At 44.2% G+C, this 16,007-nt stretch overlaps 1 protein-coding gene across 1 annotated transcript in view; it reads left to right on the top strand.

Annotated features, from left to right (window-relative positions):
• Positions 1–493: 493 nt before the first annotated feature.
• The window catches only part of BCAS4 (breast carcinoma amplified sequence 4), a 42,838-nt gene continuing 27,324 nt past the window's right edge, over positions 494–16,007 (top strand). Inside the window, exons 1-3 of the mRNA XM_086474915.1 lie at positions 494–640; positions 8,051–8,122; positions 14,862–14,963. Coding sequence (XP_086331041.1) covers positions 494–640; positions 8,051–8,122; positions 14,862–14,963 — 321 coding nt within the window. The remainder of the gene's footprint in view (positions 641–8,050; positions 8,123–14,861; positions 14,964–16,007) is intronic.

The raw sequence follows: 16,007 nt of genomic DNA on the forward strand, positions 1-16,007 counted from the left end.
CTTAAAGCTGCATTTCCAGCTGCAGCCTTTTGATTTCCCAGCGGCTGAAAACAAACGTTCAGTCTAGTGCGTCTGACCATTGCCTGTCTTCGGTTCTGCCCTCTGGGCTGCAGTGCAGGCCTAGGGGAGCACGATGCTGTTCGAAAAACTGGATTTTAAGAGCAGCGGATGAAATGGTCAGAGAGGGGACGCTGTGCCTGTGCTGGGGCTTTACGGAGCGCTGAAGCCTCGTGACTTGCCCGAGTCCCTGCCGCTGAACCCGCGGTCTCCGTCGCTTCGGGGCGCGTCCCGGCCGGACCCCCCGCGGCACCGGCGGTCAGCGCTAGGCCGCGGGCGACCGGTTGCCGCAGCCCCGGCCCTCGCGCGCAGCTGTTGCCGTGGCCGCGCAGGGTCGCTAGGCGGCGCGCGCGGCGCGCTGAGGCGGCGGGCGGGGAGGCCCCGGGCCTGGGCGGGGGCGGAGCGGCAGCCGGGGGCGGAGCGGACGGCGGCTGCCATGAGCTCAGCCGGGGACCGGCGGCCAGCCGCCGCGGGGGTGATGCTGCGGCCGGAGGAGAGCCCGGAGCCCCGGCCGGAGGCGGCGGCTGAGGAGAGCGGGGCTCGGCGGCTCGCCCGCTGCCTCACCCCGCCGCCCGGGGAAGAGGTAGGCGCGGGGGCGGGGGGAGCGCGGGCGCGCCGAGCAGGGGCTGCCCCGGTCCGGGGTCGGTCCGTCAGCTGGGGAGCGAGGGGCGGGCTCGGCTGAAGCGCGGGGGGGAGGCTGCGGGTGCGGCCGGCGGGCTCCGCTCGGCCCCGCACCAGCCGCCGGGCAGGGGGCCGGGGGCTCCCTGAGGCAAGGGGCGGCGGGGGAGGGAGGCAGGGAAGGGGGCGGCTCGGCCCCCGGGCCGGGGAATCCCAGCGGGCGGGGCACGGCCGCCGCGGGGGCAGTAATCTCCGCCCGGTCGGAGGTTGCCGGGGGCCGCTTGCTCCGACCGGTGCATCAGCAGCCCCCGGGCTCGCCCTGCTCGCCGGCCGCCGGGGCTCCTGCCCCTCCTCCCCGAGCTCTGCCCGTGCGAGCCCCCCCGCCCGGCTCCGGACTAGCCCGCTGCTCCCGGCGCTCGTCTTCTTTCTGGGGAGCGCGGGGCGTTCGCGTTCCTCCTGGGTGAGGAGGGCCTAGCCGTCAGGTCTCCCGTGGCTGGGATGCAGTGTTGGATAAAGTTGAGCCACTGCTGAGCTCCTGAATAGCTGAGTAAGTGTTTCCGTGCTGCTTTTTTTTTTTTTTTTTTTCTTTTTTTTTTTTTTTAAATGGCTATGGTGGTGGCTGCTACTCTGGTTTTTGTGGAAACCAAGGCAGCTGGTGACGGTAAGGTCGGGCTCAGAGCGCTGATGGGATTAAGTGGAATGATGCTTAGTTTGAGGATCTTAGGTACGGTTACTTACCCGGGACTAGCTGTTCGGCTCAGTCAGGCTGGTGACAGCGGTGATCTTGCACAGCACTGTCACCGTCCTGCTAACGGATAGGGGACGCTTGAGATCCCTGAAGGCAAAGAGGGAGGCTTTGAAGTTGCACTTTGTAGGCTAAGACACTCCCCCCCACACCCCCAAAAAAGAGGAAGGCTACGAAAAGCAGTAGAGAGCACTGGGGAGCATCCCCCTTTCCGACCTGTAGGTAGCTCCTATCCCACTTGAGCCTGGTGGTGATGTAAAGTGAATAACGTTCTCTTTGGGCAGATTATTTAAAATTTTCCCTTCTCAAGATAAAAGTCAAGTCTTTAAAACAGCTTCCTCTTACCCCTTTTCTTCATTTTGGCAGTAAAATGTTGATGTGATCTATTTTTGTCTCCAAGAAAAAAAAAAGAAAAAAGAATGGGAAACTTGATCAGTTTCACTGTTGGGTATGTTTTTTTCCTATGCCTCTCCCTTGACACCATCACTCCTATCAATTTTATCTCTCCATGCGTAGTTATCTATGATTTGCAATAAGTCAGACCACTTACATTCAAATCTTGAGATCTTTGTTTTATTTTCCGTTCAGCATTTTCCAGGAGATGATATAATGCTTAATCCATGATACCCACATCATTTTTATGTGGTTAAACCACTGACAGCTTTTGTCTTACATGTGGATTAATTTCTACTTTATTAGTCATGTACACATCTACAATGGGCCAGAAACAAGTATTGTTAATGCTATTAGCAATTACAAAAGTGAATTTTCAAGCTTGATTAAAATGATATTGCAAAGTGAAATAGTGGGGAATGTTTCATTAAAGTATTGGTTCATGTCAGCTGGACTCTGTTGGTTTTATCGAGTGCCACTCATCCTGGTGTTAAATAAGAAATAAAGAAGCGCTGCCAATTAATAAAACAAGTTTCCTGTGCAGTATCGTATGGCAGACTATGTGTTTTTGTAACTGAGTGCCAAGCCTGTTAGTTCCTACAAGGAAAAGAGAAACAACTTGTGTTCTTTGCTACTTGCAAGTCATTCTGTTTCCTTCAGGCATCTTCAGCTGAAATTAAACACTTGTTTCAGTGCTGATCTCTCTTGATTCTTGCACATATTGGTAGCTTGCTCAAAGCAGCGTTGTAGTTTAGGTATTTTCCTACTTGGGGATTAATCGCAGGTTTTGTGGAATGTTCTTAGGTGTCTCTTCCTGTGGGCCTTGCTTTGCAAACTCAGTTCTGTCACATATCACGATGTTGTGAAAATCAGAATGAGGGCTTTCAGTTCCTTTTCACAAGGAGTTTGCATTTTTAAGATTTTGTAATTAGCAATAACAATTTCTAGCATATAACTCCTAATTTTCATTATGATTTTTAATTTTGTGTAGCAGTTGTAGCAAATGAGACTACGATAATGATGAATGCAAAATAAGGTATTTGTATAGTCCAGTAGAAGATTTCGCTAAGTGAAAGCTTTCAAGCATATGCTGCATGACATTAATATTATTCTGCCTGATTTGAATGTATCTTGTAAATAGCTGTGAAATAATTTAATTTTACTATTGAAATACACTTGCCATTCTGCTTTTTTTTTGGTTTACCCTTATATACTGCTTGTTTTCCCTTTGTAGGGTTTTTTTTTCAGTATTCTGAAGCTGGCATAGGAGGACATCACTCTGAAGAACCTGTTAATTTTCAGCAATATTGAAACGTTCCTGCTGGAGTCTCTAATGTTATAAAGAGCTGTGTGGTTTTCTGGTTTGGCTATTTTTAAAGTTTTCTGTGTATACCTTTTCATCTTAATGACATGCTGGGACAGCACTTCAAATTCCATCCAAGGCAGCTTAACCTTTTTCAGTGAAAGCTGAAGGCTTTTTGGAAAACTTCGTAGAAGAGATTTAGTGCTGAATTTTCTTTTGTCATGTTCCTTAATGAAGTGTGATGTTAGAACACTATATTCATGTCTCATAGGCCTGAACAGTTGACAACGTAAAATACCTGACCGAAATCTTTTTATCAAGGGGCAAGCTTGGTACTGGGGGAAAAAAGAATCCTTGGGAAAAGCAGGTAAATTGTTACAAGGTTGAATGGGAGCATAATGCTGAGGCAAAATGAAAGAAGGAGTGATTGGGGGAGTTACAAAAGCTTATCTTATCTTATCTTGGGCTTGGAGTAAAGAGGGAAGAGATTGCTGTGAGAAACAAAGACATTTAAAGGGAAGTGGTGAGAAAGGGATATTATGATAAGTACAGTATACGCCACATAAAGGAAAGCTAACCTCAAAGCTAGACTGCAGGTTTGTTCCCTGAGTTAACAAAATGAAGCCATGGTTTTAATTTTGTTTTGTTTTCTTCCCATAAATAAACAGGAGAATCAACAGTGGATATATGGGAACATTAAAATGCCATCTGGAAGTGGTGCTGTTGTGCCTTTGGCTAAGGTTTCATGCTAAGTTAACACTGCTGTGGAAGGATCCAAGGTGTCTCTTCCTCTCGCTGTGGTGTTTGTCAGGGCTAGCCTTCACGTGGCTGTGTCAGGAGTTGAGTTGAAGAACCGATTTGAGCTAAAATGATATGGCAAGGAAATTAACGGTTAGTTTTCAACCCAGAACAATTTCGTGATTCATTCCACTGTGAATGTCTGTCCTCTCACATGCAAAGGTTTGGCTTTGGGCAGAAGCGAGTGACAGAAAAGGGTAGACTACTTTTATTGGCAGTGCCAGGTTACATAATTCTAAGGTGATTGTGAAATTACAGTCTTAACTAAGAAGCACTTGTCACCCCGTATTTTCGTCGTAACTTTGAAATGTGTTCAGTGGGTTTTGTTTTGGACCTTAATGAAAGATACACAGTTTGTTCTAGAACCACCTGGAAGGAGCTTGTATGGCCTGTTTAGAAAGTACCTAGTTAGAGATGATGGTAAATATATTGTTGATACTGCAGTTGGCCACAGGCCCCTGTTAACCATTTTGGAAGGTGTCTTAAATACATTGAGCCCTTAGAATATTGTTTTTCTCTTTTACAATTCATAAGTATTTGCGGTTGAGTCCTTTCTGAACATAGTATTTTGGCTGGTTTATGCCTAGGGTGCTTTTATAGTAGCATGCCTTGAAGAAATAGTGTGAAGTGGTTTGTTTGCATCTATTTCCTGTTGTTTCTTTCTGTTGTTGTCTTCTGTTACGTTTCAGGCTATGTAACACGCTTTAGAGTAAAGATTAAGGACTGTGAATCTGTTTTGAATTAACTTGTTCTCAGTGGAGTCAATAAACTTTGCTTCTGTCCTCTAACACATGCAATTCCAATGTTGAATCTTTATGAACATTATGAATGCAAGATGCTCATGGTAGACATTAGACGGGCCAGTCATGTCAGCAGCTCCTGCCTGAAGCATGTCTGCAACTTTAGTCAGAGCAGGACAGTAACCTACACCTAATGCAACTTCTTTAAATGGATTTCTTTAATGCATCATCTGCCAAATTAGTGGAATTTCCACCTGCTTCACAGTCATGCTTTAATGATCGCTACCATTAAACAGCCTTTTCAAAGCCGTACGTTTGCTATCAGTTTTGAACTATCTCTTTAAGCCAAGTGTGCGAGCCCCGAACATGTGGCTACGTTAGTGGCTTCAGGCCTGAGAAGCTGACTGTGCACAGACTTGCCAAGAAATGTCCCGAGTTTGATAGAATTGTGCTGCAGGCCATCTGATGCCTGCACCACCCACTGAGATTGCTCTGCTGTAAAATACACTTAACAAAAAAGCTAGCAATTATGTTTCTCTGCCTTATGAAGACTTCAAGAAATCAAACTCTCGGGCTCAATGCTCACAGGTTTTTCACCAATTAAATGCATTATAGGAATGTGAAATCACTGAGAACGCTTTCTTTTTTGAAAATAATGCATTTTTCTGTTGTTTAGCAGTGAACTTTTCAAAGTTAGCCTATGGGCAATGCGGAGGAAGAGTGCTCTTTCTTTCTGATGTGGAAATTCTGTGCCTTTATTTAAGCATGTAAAGGAGCAGCAGAAGGAAAACAGCTTTTCCACGCAGAAATCTTTATCTCCAATAGACATGGAACAGATTGTTAGGGGATGTAAACTCATGTTAACACTGAAATCCATGCATTGATTTACAGCATCTGTGGATCCTTCCTGATAAACCTGTGCAGTATAACGTGTCTTGAGGTTTCTTCTGTCCAGATATGTACACAAAAAAGAGGCAGTGAAACTTTTGTGGGTAGGTTTTAAATCTTGTGTAAGTGAAATTACAATCTGAAGATACAGTGATAGTTGATGCCACCATGAAGACTTCACACAGAGTTGGTGAGACCCAAACATCTTAAGAAGTAACTTAACGGGCTGACAGGTATGGTCACTATGCTGATGAAGATGCCAGGTGCTGGCAGTTTCTCTGAGATAATACATACTAGTCTTGGCTCGATGCTGCTCTAACATAGTTGCAGAGCTTTTGGGCCAAGTTGGGTCACATTCCTGCTACTCAGAACAGGCCTGAGCTCATATCTGCGTTCTGCTGAATAGGGATTTATCCTCAGCCCTCATTATGTCCTATGCTTACATGTGCATTTTTGCCCTTGTGAAAACAGCCACTATTTCTTCTATGTGCTTCAGGCTTTGCTGTTGTTCTTCCTTTCTTCTTTGTGACAGCGTAATTTGTGTTTTATGGTTTTTGAGTCGCTGTCCTGGAAATGACTAGGAGGCGAGTCCCTCCCCAGGCTGCACGATTGCAGACCTAGACTTTGCGTGGTGGATTTGGTCTCCTGGGTTGATGGGATTGCTGCCTGGATGAGTTCTAGCAGCCTTTTCGGAACACCCTTTTAAGACTGATGTGTGTACTTTGTTGCCCCCCTAGTAACTTCTGTTTCTGTTTTGATCCTCCTCTCTGGTTCTCTGGCAAAAGGCTTTTGCCGTCCCACTTGCCGCCATCTTAGTGTTGGTGCAGAAGCTATCTCCAGGAATACCTGCGTACCTGAAATAGTTCCCTCAGATCTGTTCTGTTGCAGAGGTTGGCTGGAAATAGGTTTCCAGAGGTACAACACTACCTCCTTTGAGCTGGAAAGTTGACTCAGGCTCTGTAGAGAACGACATTTGCTCCATTTATGTGGAATAAGTTTTATAAAGTAAAAGAGGAGTTACATGCCAGTGACCATCTTCAGTGCATGCAGAGTACAACCTTTGGAGTGACCTTACACGTATGGTGCTCTTAGCATTTGCTTCAGCCTAAATCGAGAGCCTTGTATTTTCCATTCTACCCCTTGCTGACAAAGCATGTTTGTCTTACCTATTTTTCCTCTTGCAGTACCCTTTCTTCTGTCTAATGCCTTTACATGATACCACCTCCCTTTGCCATATTGTTCCAGACAAGAGTGATTATACCTGTTTTGGGAGGGCCTAGGGCACTTTTAAGAATGGCAAAAAATACCCTGGAGTTAGCCCAACTATTGGATTGATAACTACAATTGCAATTTCAGAGGCAACACAGGTTTCCTGAATTTTATTACCAGGTGAAAGGATAATAAACTTTATTTGGGAATGAGCTCATTCATTACAGCCCAGATGAAAAATGTTAAAGAGGTCTGCCAAGGCAACCCTTGCTCTTGGCCTGATTTTACAATGACCATTTAAGCAAAGTAGCCCAAATAACTTCCCTTTGTTTGGCTTTATTTAAAAAAAAAAAGTTTTCATTAGGTTCATTATTTCAATTTTGGAGAATATGAGATTAGATTCAGGATTTTAAAAATTATTTAAATTACAGTGCAAATGCAGGATTTGGAGTGGCCTTTTAATTTTACTGATTTCCATTTCCTGTATTTGAACTCTGATTGTTCCATTTGTTTTTAAAAGTACGCTCAGAATAGAAGGTTTTTTTCTCCTTGTAGTTGCAATTCTTTACTGGGATTTTGTGAAATTGGAATTTTTTTATGGGGAAAAACATTTCAGCAGCTGTCCAAAACTGCTGTTCTGGCAGTTCTTGGTTTTCTGTCACAGTGTTCTCTCTGCTTCAGAATAGACAAAGTGGTTTGGTTTGTTGGTTTGGGTTTTTTTTTTTAGGTATTTGCTAATGGTTTGGGGGTTTGGGGTGTTTAACCATTTTTTTTTAAATCAGTGAATAATGTGGGCTGTAACTTCAAATCTACTTCTATAAATCCCACTTTGTTGTTACATCCAAGCGCAAGTGTTAGAATATATTTTTCTGCTTTAAAACTTGAGTAAGATGCTTGGCAAGGAACTTTTGCTGAAATAGGCGTTGCCGTTGCACGTTTAGAAGCCTTCTGGCAGAAAGGCCGTGGTGAGATCTAGAACGTGCAGTCCGTGCGGAGGCAGATGTTGGGGACGTCCTTCATTGCCGTGTGGGTCACCTCCTGGTGTGGGGGTGAAAAGTGCCTCCCAGAGCCTCCGAATGTAACATTCCTCCATTAACGAATTCTGTGCATCTGGGTTTTGAACTTGGTGATAGGGTGGTTGCCTAAAAATTCCCTAACTGGGCTTGGGTTCCCCAGTGGGGCGGCAGAAGGGGCAAGGCGGGGGGAGCGGTGTGGTGCCCGGCCGGGGCGCTGCCCTCTGACCCGCCGGAGCCCGCCCAGGCCCCAGCCCGGGCTCTGTGACCGTTTTTCTCCCCTCAGGTGGATGAAATGGAAGAGACGATCGAGGAGCTGTTGAGGAGGCTGGACGAGTTCTGCGGGATAACGGACGCGGTACGTGCCCCGAGGCCATGTCGCCGCCGGCCCTGAGGGCGGGAAGGCGGGCGGCGCGCGCACGCGCGCGCGGGGCGGCCATCTTGCTGGCGCGGCCGCCGCGGGAAGGGCTGCGGCGCTGTGCGCGCAGCGGGGCGCCGCGCCCACCAGGTGGCGCTAGGTCGCGGGCGGCCGTGCCGCCCCCCGCGGGCGCCGCCCCGCCGTCGGGCGGGTGCAGGTGGGAGCGCCCCGCGGGTCTGCGCGCCTGCGCGCGGCTCTCCCGCCCTTTCCCGCCGGGAGGCGGCGCGGCCCTGCGCGCTGCCGTGCGGTTCAACCGCACCTTCTAGAACAGCGGAGCGGCTTGTCCGTTCCCTCCGCGGCCTTACGAAGCCTGCCGAGAGCTCCGCTCCGGTGCGGCAGCAGCCGAGGCAGCGGCGCGAGGCTGGTGCCTTGCAGCAACGTTCACGGCCGCAGGCCCCGAACTGAGGGCGCTGGTGCGGGGCGCTGTGCGGGTGCGATGCGGTCGGAACGGACGAGAGAAGTTGATACGGGGGGGAATAGCTGAGTGGGGAGCACTAGTTAACGGTGGGGCTGTGACTGGTGCGATGGGCAGCACTTGTAGCTAGCACATGAGCTGGCCTCGACATCGTCGCTGCCGAATTGGGTGAACCATTTGGAGCGAGAGGTGTGTGTTACCGGTCAGCTTACCTCAGGCTTTCTGCGTGAAGTACCGCTGTCTGAAGGCTGTGTGGGTTATGATGTTCATGTAAAAATAATGAATGTGATTTTTGCAATCAACTTTTCTTTCCTTCCTTAGGCTCCAAAATGTGAAATTAGTAGAGGAACAGGTACTGCATTTTAACCTGTTCTGGGTGTTTCATAGAGCGCTAGTTCAGATAGCACAGACCATGTTTACCTACAGGGACTTCCTCTTACAGCCACTGATGCACAGACCCCCTTGCCTTCTGTGAGCACTTTGCACCACATTTTTCTTCTGCCTTCAAGCATCTTGTGTAACACGTGTCATTGGCAACTACAATGGTTGCTAATTGTACTGAATGCACTTCTAATGGTAAGAAGTGACCGGGCCAACATCTCCTTGGGGAGTTGTTGACTATGAGTTATTTTGTTGGATGATTTTTAGGAATTGCATAGATAAATGGAGAGGGACAGGATAAAGTGAAGCAGATAATAAGAAAACTATGTGGCCAATGTTTCTTAGGCAGTCGAAAAGCAACTTCCTGGCTTTATTCTTACCAGCTTTCACGCAAACAAGGGACATTAGTGTGCTGGCCTTTCTGCACGTTGTCTTCTGTTCACAGAACAAATGCCAATATTGCCTCCTAAGCATCTTTCCACTTTGCTGTTTATGTATCCCAGTGTTTGGAGAAATGTTGTACTTACTCTCAAAGACAGAACTACCAAGTCATCTCAAAGCAGTCTGATGTGGGCTGCAAGAATGCATTGAACACTCAATGTTTAACACAGTTTATGCAAAATACCGTCAGCTAGCAAATGATGATTACTGTTTGGTCATGGGACAGATCTTTCTTGTACCTTGGATGTGAATTCTGCTCAAGAGAAGTGAGGCCTATCATCCTTGTTCTAGACAAATCAGCAATACAATCCTTTCTTGACTTTTGTCAGAGGTTTCTGGTTTTGTCATTGGCATGTCTTGCTTATGGAAAGGAGGCATCGTTGCTTCCAGAAGGAAGTGACATGGAGTAGAAAGAAACAGAAGCTTGGCTCATCAGTCTCACATGGTTAGTCAGGGACTTGCAAGGCAGCTATTTCTCCTTTTAAGAATGGTTCAGTATTAGTGCCTGTTTAAGCAGTGTTTTTTCCATTCAGCTTTTGACAAAAATAGCTGTAAAGGAGCATGTGAACCTTAGAGCATGCAGTCTATTTTTTGATGCATCTTGGCTTACATTTGTCAGCTTCAGATTCTCTAGTACGACACATTTAGTCTGTGCAAAATGTCAAATACAAGAAATTGGTTTCTTGGGCCCCCAAAAAAATCCTTTGAGTTCATTCCTGGAAGGTGATGATTACTTCAGTGATACGACATCACCTGCTCAAAGCAAGTAGTTTGAATCAATAGCTCTTCACTGCTGATTGTATTCTGTCTGATTGACTATTAAGTTCATTCACTCAATTCTTCTGTTTGGGAGCTTACACTGAGATTTTTTATGTGCCTTATGCTTTTTCCCATCCATCAGGTATGCACCTTACATTTTTGGCTCCAGTGGAAGATGGTTAGCTTGTTCAGATGGAACCAGTGAGCTTTTAACCTCCTGTGAGACTTCTCTTGCCAACCTTTTCTACAAAAAACCACTAACCTAGTTTCAATACACTATCTTTGCATTGCTCCTGAAAACATTTTTTCCACAACCTGCAGGCTGTGAATAATTCCCTAGTATGCAGATTGTTGACCTTATCTGGGAACATCAAAGCACTGCAGTCAGTGTGCTGATTCTGTGGCTTTCTATCCAGTACCTACAATGTAAGGTTCCTTTCAGCAGCACATCAAGTGGTATCTGGGAATCTGATAAATATAATGTAGTATTTGAACTGATTCCAGCTTCTGTGCCTAGCAATAATTTGGTCTTTTGTCTATGCCGACAAAAGGCAAGGGGGATCTTGCTTTTTTCAGTTGAGCATTCAGTAAAGTATTCACATAGAGGGATTTGGCTTTTCTTCTTTGAGTGTGCTGCTGCTTTTTCACTTACAAGTACATTGATGTGTACATTTGAATATTGCAATGAGGAAAACCCTGGACCCTCAGTGGCAGGAAGACAAAATGCTGTTTCCAGTGTCATACTGGAAACGTGGCTAGGCACAGCGTGGCACAACACTTAGAATGGCCACTTGTACAGTAGGGAAGCTACAGTGACAATTAAATACAGTTCAGCATGCCTCACACTTGCCATGGAAGGAGCATCTGGCAATGAAAAGATTGCACTAGAAGAGTTTTAGTGCCAGTTATTTCACTTTTTGTGATTGACGTCTTCCTTAGTGCACTGACTTCAACGAAGTAAATGAAAGTCTTTTAAGTGGCTACAGAGCCTCTCAGGTATAATTATCAAATTGTCATTTTTAGCTGAGCTATGATTTGAACCAGTGACACAAAAGCAAAAAAAAATTATTGTAATAACCAGACTCTTCTATATGCTGTTCTCTTATTGTTTGCCTGGGTCATTGCTTTTAGATACAGTTCTTTTGTGCTTCTTGTGGATCTTAAAGCCTGATTGCAAATGATACCTATTCAGATATGCACAGCTGGTTTAATTACATGTGGAAATTCACTCCTTCCGTTTCTTTGGCTCCTGATCCTTGAAGAGGATGTATGGATAGATACAAAATCTCTGCTTAGATTTCATACTCTTTTTTTTCTTTCTTTTTCTTTTTTTTTTTTTAATACATATGTTGATCCTCCAGCATACTCACCAGTTCAGAAAACCACGAGTTAGTGGTTCTCAAGCCATTGAACCTACTTGCAGAACTTGCCCCAGGGAAATGATGTGTTTGTAAATCTTGCTTTATGGCGGTTCCACAGACCAGCTGCTAAGTGCTTATCTCTGTCTCATGGACTTAACAGTTTGAGAACCTCCTCCCTGAGGCCCTATATGTGAAACCTGGTTTCATGACTGGGGAAGAGAGAGGAAGAGGTTGTTCTGTTTGGTTTGCTGTGGCTAGGGTTTGCTAACTTCTCAGGAACATGCCAACCTCAGTTTTCTCTTTTCTCATCACTGAGCTGTTCGGTTTACAGTGGTTACTTTTACTCGTGATCCTTTTATGTTACTCTCTGTTAACATAAGGGATCAAAGACCAAAAAAGACTATAGAGAGACTCTTAGAGAGACCCTTTCAAAAAAGTCCCTGTGACAACTAGAATTTGCACAGTATCTTTGTCCTGGGGCCTCAGCTACTTTTTTTTCTTTTCCTGAAAAAATAATAGTTTTTTTATAAAATAGAAAATAACAAGAATCTGTGCTGGTTTAACTGGTACAGATTGAACTGCAGTGCATGCAAGGATCAGGTCTCCCTGCCCTACATGCAATGTGCTGTTCCTGGTTTGTGTTCTGATTCATCATTCGTACTCTGTGCTGTCTCCTAACTGCCTTTGGGGCTGTTGGTTTGCTACCTTGAGCTCAGTCTTGCTGATCTGAATTAGAAGGCAAAGCTCAATCCAACCTTCCCTCCTCACCCCCTCCTCCAATTAGCATAGTAGAATCTAGTGAGGGGAATACAGGGTTTTTTCCCATGGACTGCTGTGCTCTGGTTAGCTGAGCACTCAGCTAACTCTGCAGAAATAAATTTGGGTTTAGAATGTGGGGTTTCAGACCAGTCCTGCTTTCTCAGGCTCAGGAGAGGTTGCTGTACCAAAAAGAATCGTTTCCCTTTGTGATGTGCTGACTCCTCTTGAACTCCTCTGTCGCTGTGGTTCTGCAGACTGCTGCAGAGTGACTCTTCTTGAATCATATTTGCATATCATTTCCTTTCATCACAGGCTGCTTGCTGGAAAATCAGCTCTCCTGTGTCTTGTATTGGTCATTTGTTTCTACCCTCCAAGAAAGAAGGTTTAGATTTGTTCCACGTCTGCTCTGACCTTGTGTTGATTGTTTTTGTACTGGGTCTGTACACACCTCCCTCTTTCTGGCTATGTCCCAAACTGTGTTTATATTTACAGTGGTTATCTAGCATTTAGCTGTAAGCATGGCTTTTCCCTAGTCCTTTCTGAGACCAACATTACCAAACAAGTTATGTTTGGAAATTCCAGGCTCAAATTTTAATCTGATGTAGTTTACCTGAGTATGAACCTCATCTCGGACAGATCACCAATCTGTTTTTCGTATGTGCCTTATGATAGAGGAGAGGTGTTTTGTCTACCATTGACCCAAAAGAATTCAACAGAACAAACCTGGAATTCGTCTCAGCTCCTTCATTATGTATTAATTCTGAATTAACATTAGGAAATGTAAGTCTGACTCCATCCACAGGGATCCTGCCCAAGTGTCTGTGCTCGCTTTCTGCTGGATATGAAGTACATACTGTAACGGTGCCAGAATGTGTCTGTGCATACAGTTGTGTCCCTGCTGGGGGAGGTGTCCGTACATACATTTAGTGGATGTAGTGCTGAGACCAGTAATACAGGAGATACTGTCTGTTTGTTTACAATAGAAAGCTGCTACTATTTTGATACGTCTGTTTGATCCTCTATTACAGAACACTTATAGCACTATAAAAGCACTTGATCTGCGTGTACTTACTCTGGTAATAAAAATACCATAAAATCTTACTATGAGTCATTTTATATGTATATAGCTTTGTTTATACTCAGCTTTTAGAAACAACTTCTTAAAAAAACCTCCAAACACATGGATGAGTCATATGATCATCAGTAAAATGTCTAAGTACCTATTAGACTTTATAAAGTGTGGTCCATGGATTAAATGATTTGTAGCAGGCATTTATGCTTTATTTGAGATTCTGGATTAAATCTCAAAATGCCCAGAAAATTCCCTGCAGTATTAGCCCAGCTCTGGGTTCTCACCATTCTAGCTAAATGATCCTTACTCTTTCCTATGAAGTTGAAGGAAGAATAATTTCTAGCTCAGTCTTTGGGACAAAAATCTCTTTTGGAGCGATCCTTGTTCCTTTATGTTCTTTAGCTCTGTTAAAATTGTAGGCAGGACAGCTTTGATCCAGAAGTGAACCAAGGCCTCCTATACTCTATCGTAGTTGAGAAAGAAAACTTGTATAAAAGTGGGCTCAGCTGCCTCTCTTATTTCTCTCGTCAATGTCTGTTGCTCTGTTTTATAAATTAGAATGCCTGTTTGTGTGTTGCAGTGGAGGTTTTCTTGATTTGGTTTTGTCTTTCCCTTCAGTGAGCTCTTCCCAGTTCTTGTCTTACCCATAATTTTTGGCTTGTACGTTCCATTAGCCATGGTGCTCTGTTTGAAGGTGGATCTTACTGCCACCTAACAAAGCACTGGCAGTTGTTTATATAGGAAATTGGGTAGTTCTTGCTAACACAACGCTCATCAGGATTTCAGATAAGGTTCAGGCTCTCTTATGGATGTCAGAAACAAGATTGGTTGTAGTAGGTAACAAAAAAAAATTATAATCTTTCTTGTATTAGAGTACTTAACTGTTGTGGTAAACCGACAGGGACTAGGGAGCAGAAGCTTTCTCTGAGGTGCCTGTGCTATAATGTTGTGTGAAGATTCTTGCTGTCCTGAGAACTCTGGTCCTGAGGCCCTGTTGAAGGTAAGATACTAGAAGTGGTGTACTCGAAGATCTGACTCTTTCCAAAAACTGATTGATAAGTAGTATGTGTTAGCTCTTCTCCAAGAAAATCAAAGCATGACAGATGGTATAGAGGCAGTTTTCATTTTAAATCCATCATTACCCGTCATGTCTATGGTATTTCATAATAGAAAGTAGATGATCTCTTGGTAGGAGTAGTGTGGAAATTTGAGGAGAAAATGGAAGGATCTGGTTACAGTTTTGGTGTGGGAGTCCTGTCATCTACTATTGGTTTTTTGTTTGTTTGTTTGTTTTTTTATTGTCTCTTGGATTACCTGAGAAAGTAAGTTATTTTCCCACTCTGTACTTTATAACATACTGCAAAAGGGCCCTTGTGGTATCTTTTCTGAACAGGTGTTTTTTGAAATACGTGTAAAAAAGTGAGGTGAAAAAAGTAGTGTAGTGTTTATCTTCAAGATTCATCCTCATGCAAGATGCTTTTTTTTGTGCAGATTAGAAGTGATACATCAGAGATTCTGGACGAGACCATTCCGCTCATTAAAGATAAGGTGATGGAAATGAACCACATCTATGCCAAAGTTGATAAATTAGAGGTTTGTTCATTGCATTAGAAAATTTACATCCTTCTTTTTATGTGTTTCATAGGTTAACTATAGGGTCCATGTATTTATATGGAGCACTTAGATGTTTATGGCTCTCTATTGTCTTATATTTGTTTTTAAATCAGTATGTTTACCCATGGTTCAGCACATATAAGTGTTTATGGTTTTGGAACATCACCGAGTAATTTATTGCTGTGGATTCTACAATTCCTAATGGTAGGTTAAAAGCATTAGTTGTGGTTTTGATGTTAATAATAATGCTAATGATGTTAATTTGTTTTGCGACTTGAAGGACTATCTGTAAAACCATTTATAACTTCAAAAATTCAAGTCTTGCATCCAGTGCTGGACATACCCATTTTAAGTTGTTGATGATCATCCTATGAGGTAGTGGAGAGATCTGAGAGCTCCCATCTTCTGTTGTGTCTGTTTTCGTGTTTATTGTATCCTGAATGAGGGAAGCCAATATGACTCACTAAGATGATGCCCTCACCATATTTAGTAAGCAGTACGTTAAAATTTATGTCAACTGAGGGCAAGTTTGCCTCTGGGAGGAATATAATGAAAATATGACGAGATAAATTGTGTAACGTTTAAAGTCAGTTTTAACTGACTCAAAGTGAAAGAAACCGAGTGTTTGTGGCATTAATTTCAGATAGGCAGGGCCTAAGCTTCAGGCTCTACTCCTGTACAAAGGAATATCCTCTGGTAGGGTTTATTACGCTGGGAGGGACAGGGCGATTGACTTAGCTTTCAGATAGTTTTCTTTAAATGCAATTCATTTTTAGTAGTTTACATTTTTATACCTACGTTTGGTAACAGGCTTATCAAACCACTTCATATTTTATGGACTTACACAGCACCAGGAGAAAACTTCAGACAGGAAACTGAGGCGAGGCATTTTGGAACAAATGTGGGAGTCAACTGTTAACCTGTTTAGAAACCTGTCTAGTTTTCAGAACCCAGTACCCCAGTCCCAGAAATAGCTAGCAGGTTCTCAGCATACAACAATTTGGCTGAACTTGAATGTATACT

This window comes from Leptosomus discolor, chromosome 17 (assembly GCF_034619465.1).
Source record: "Leptosomus discolor isolate bLepDis1 chromosome 17, bLepDis1.hap2, whole genome shotgun sequence".
In the NCBI taxonomy this organism is placed as follows: Eukaryota; Metazoa; Chordata; class Aves; order Leptosomiformes; family Leptosomidae; genus Leptosomus; species Leptosomus discolor.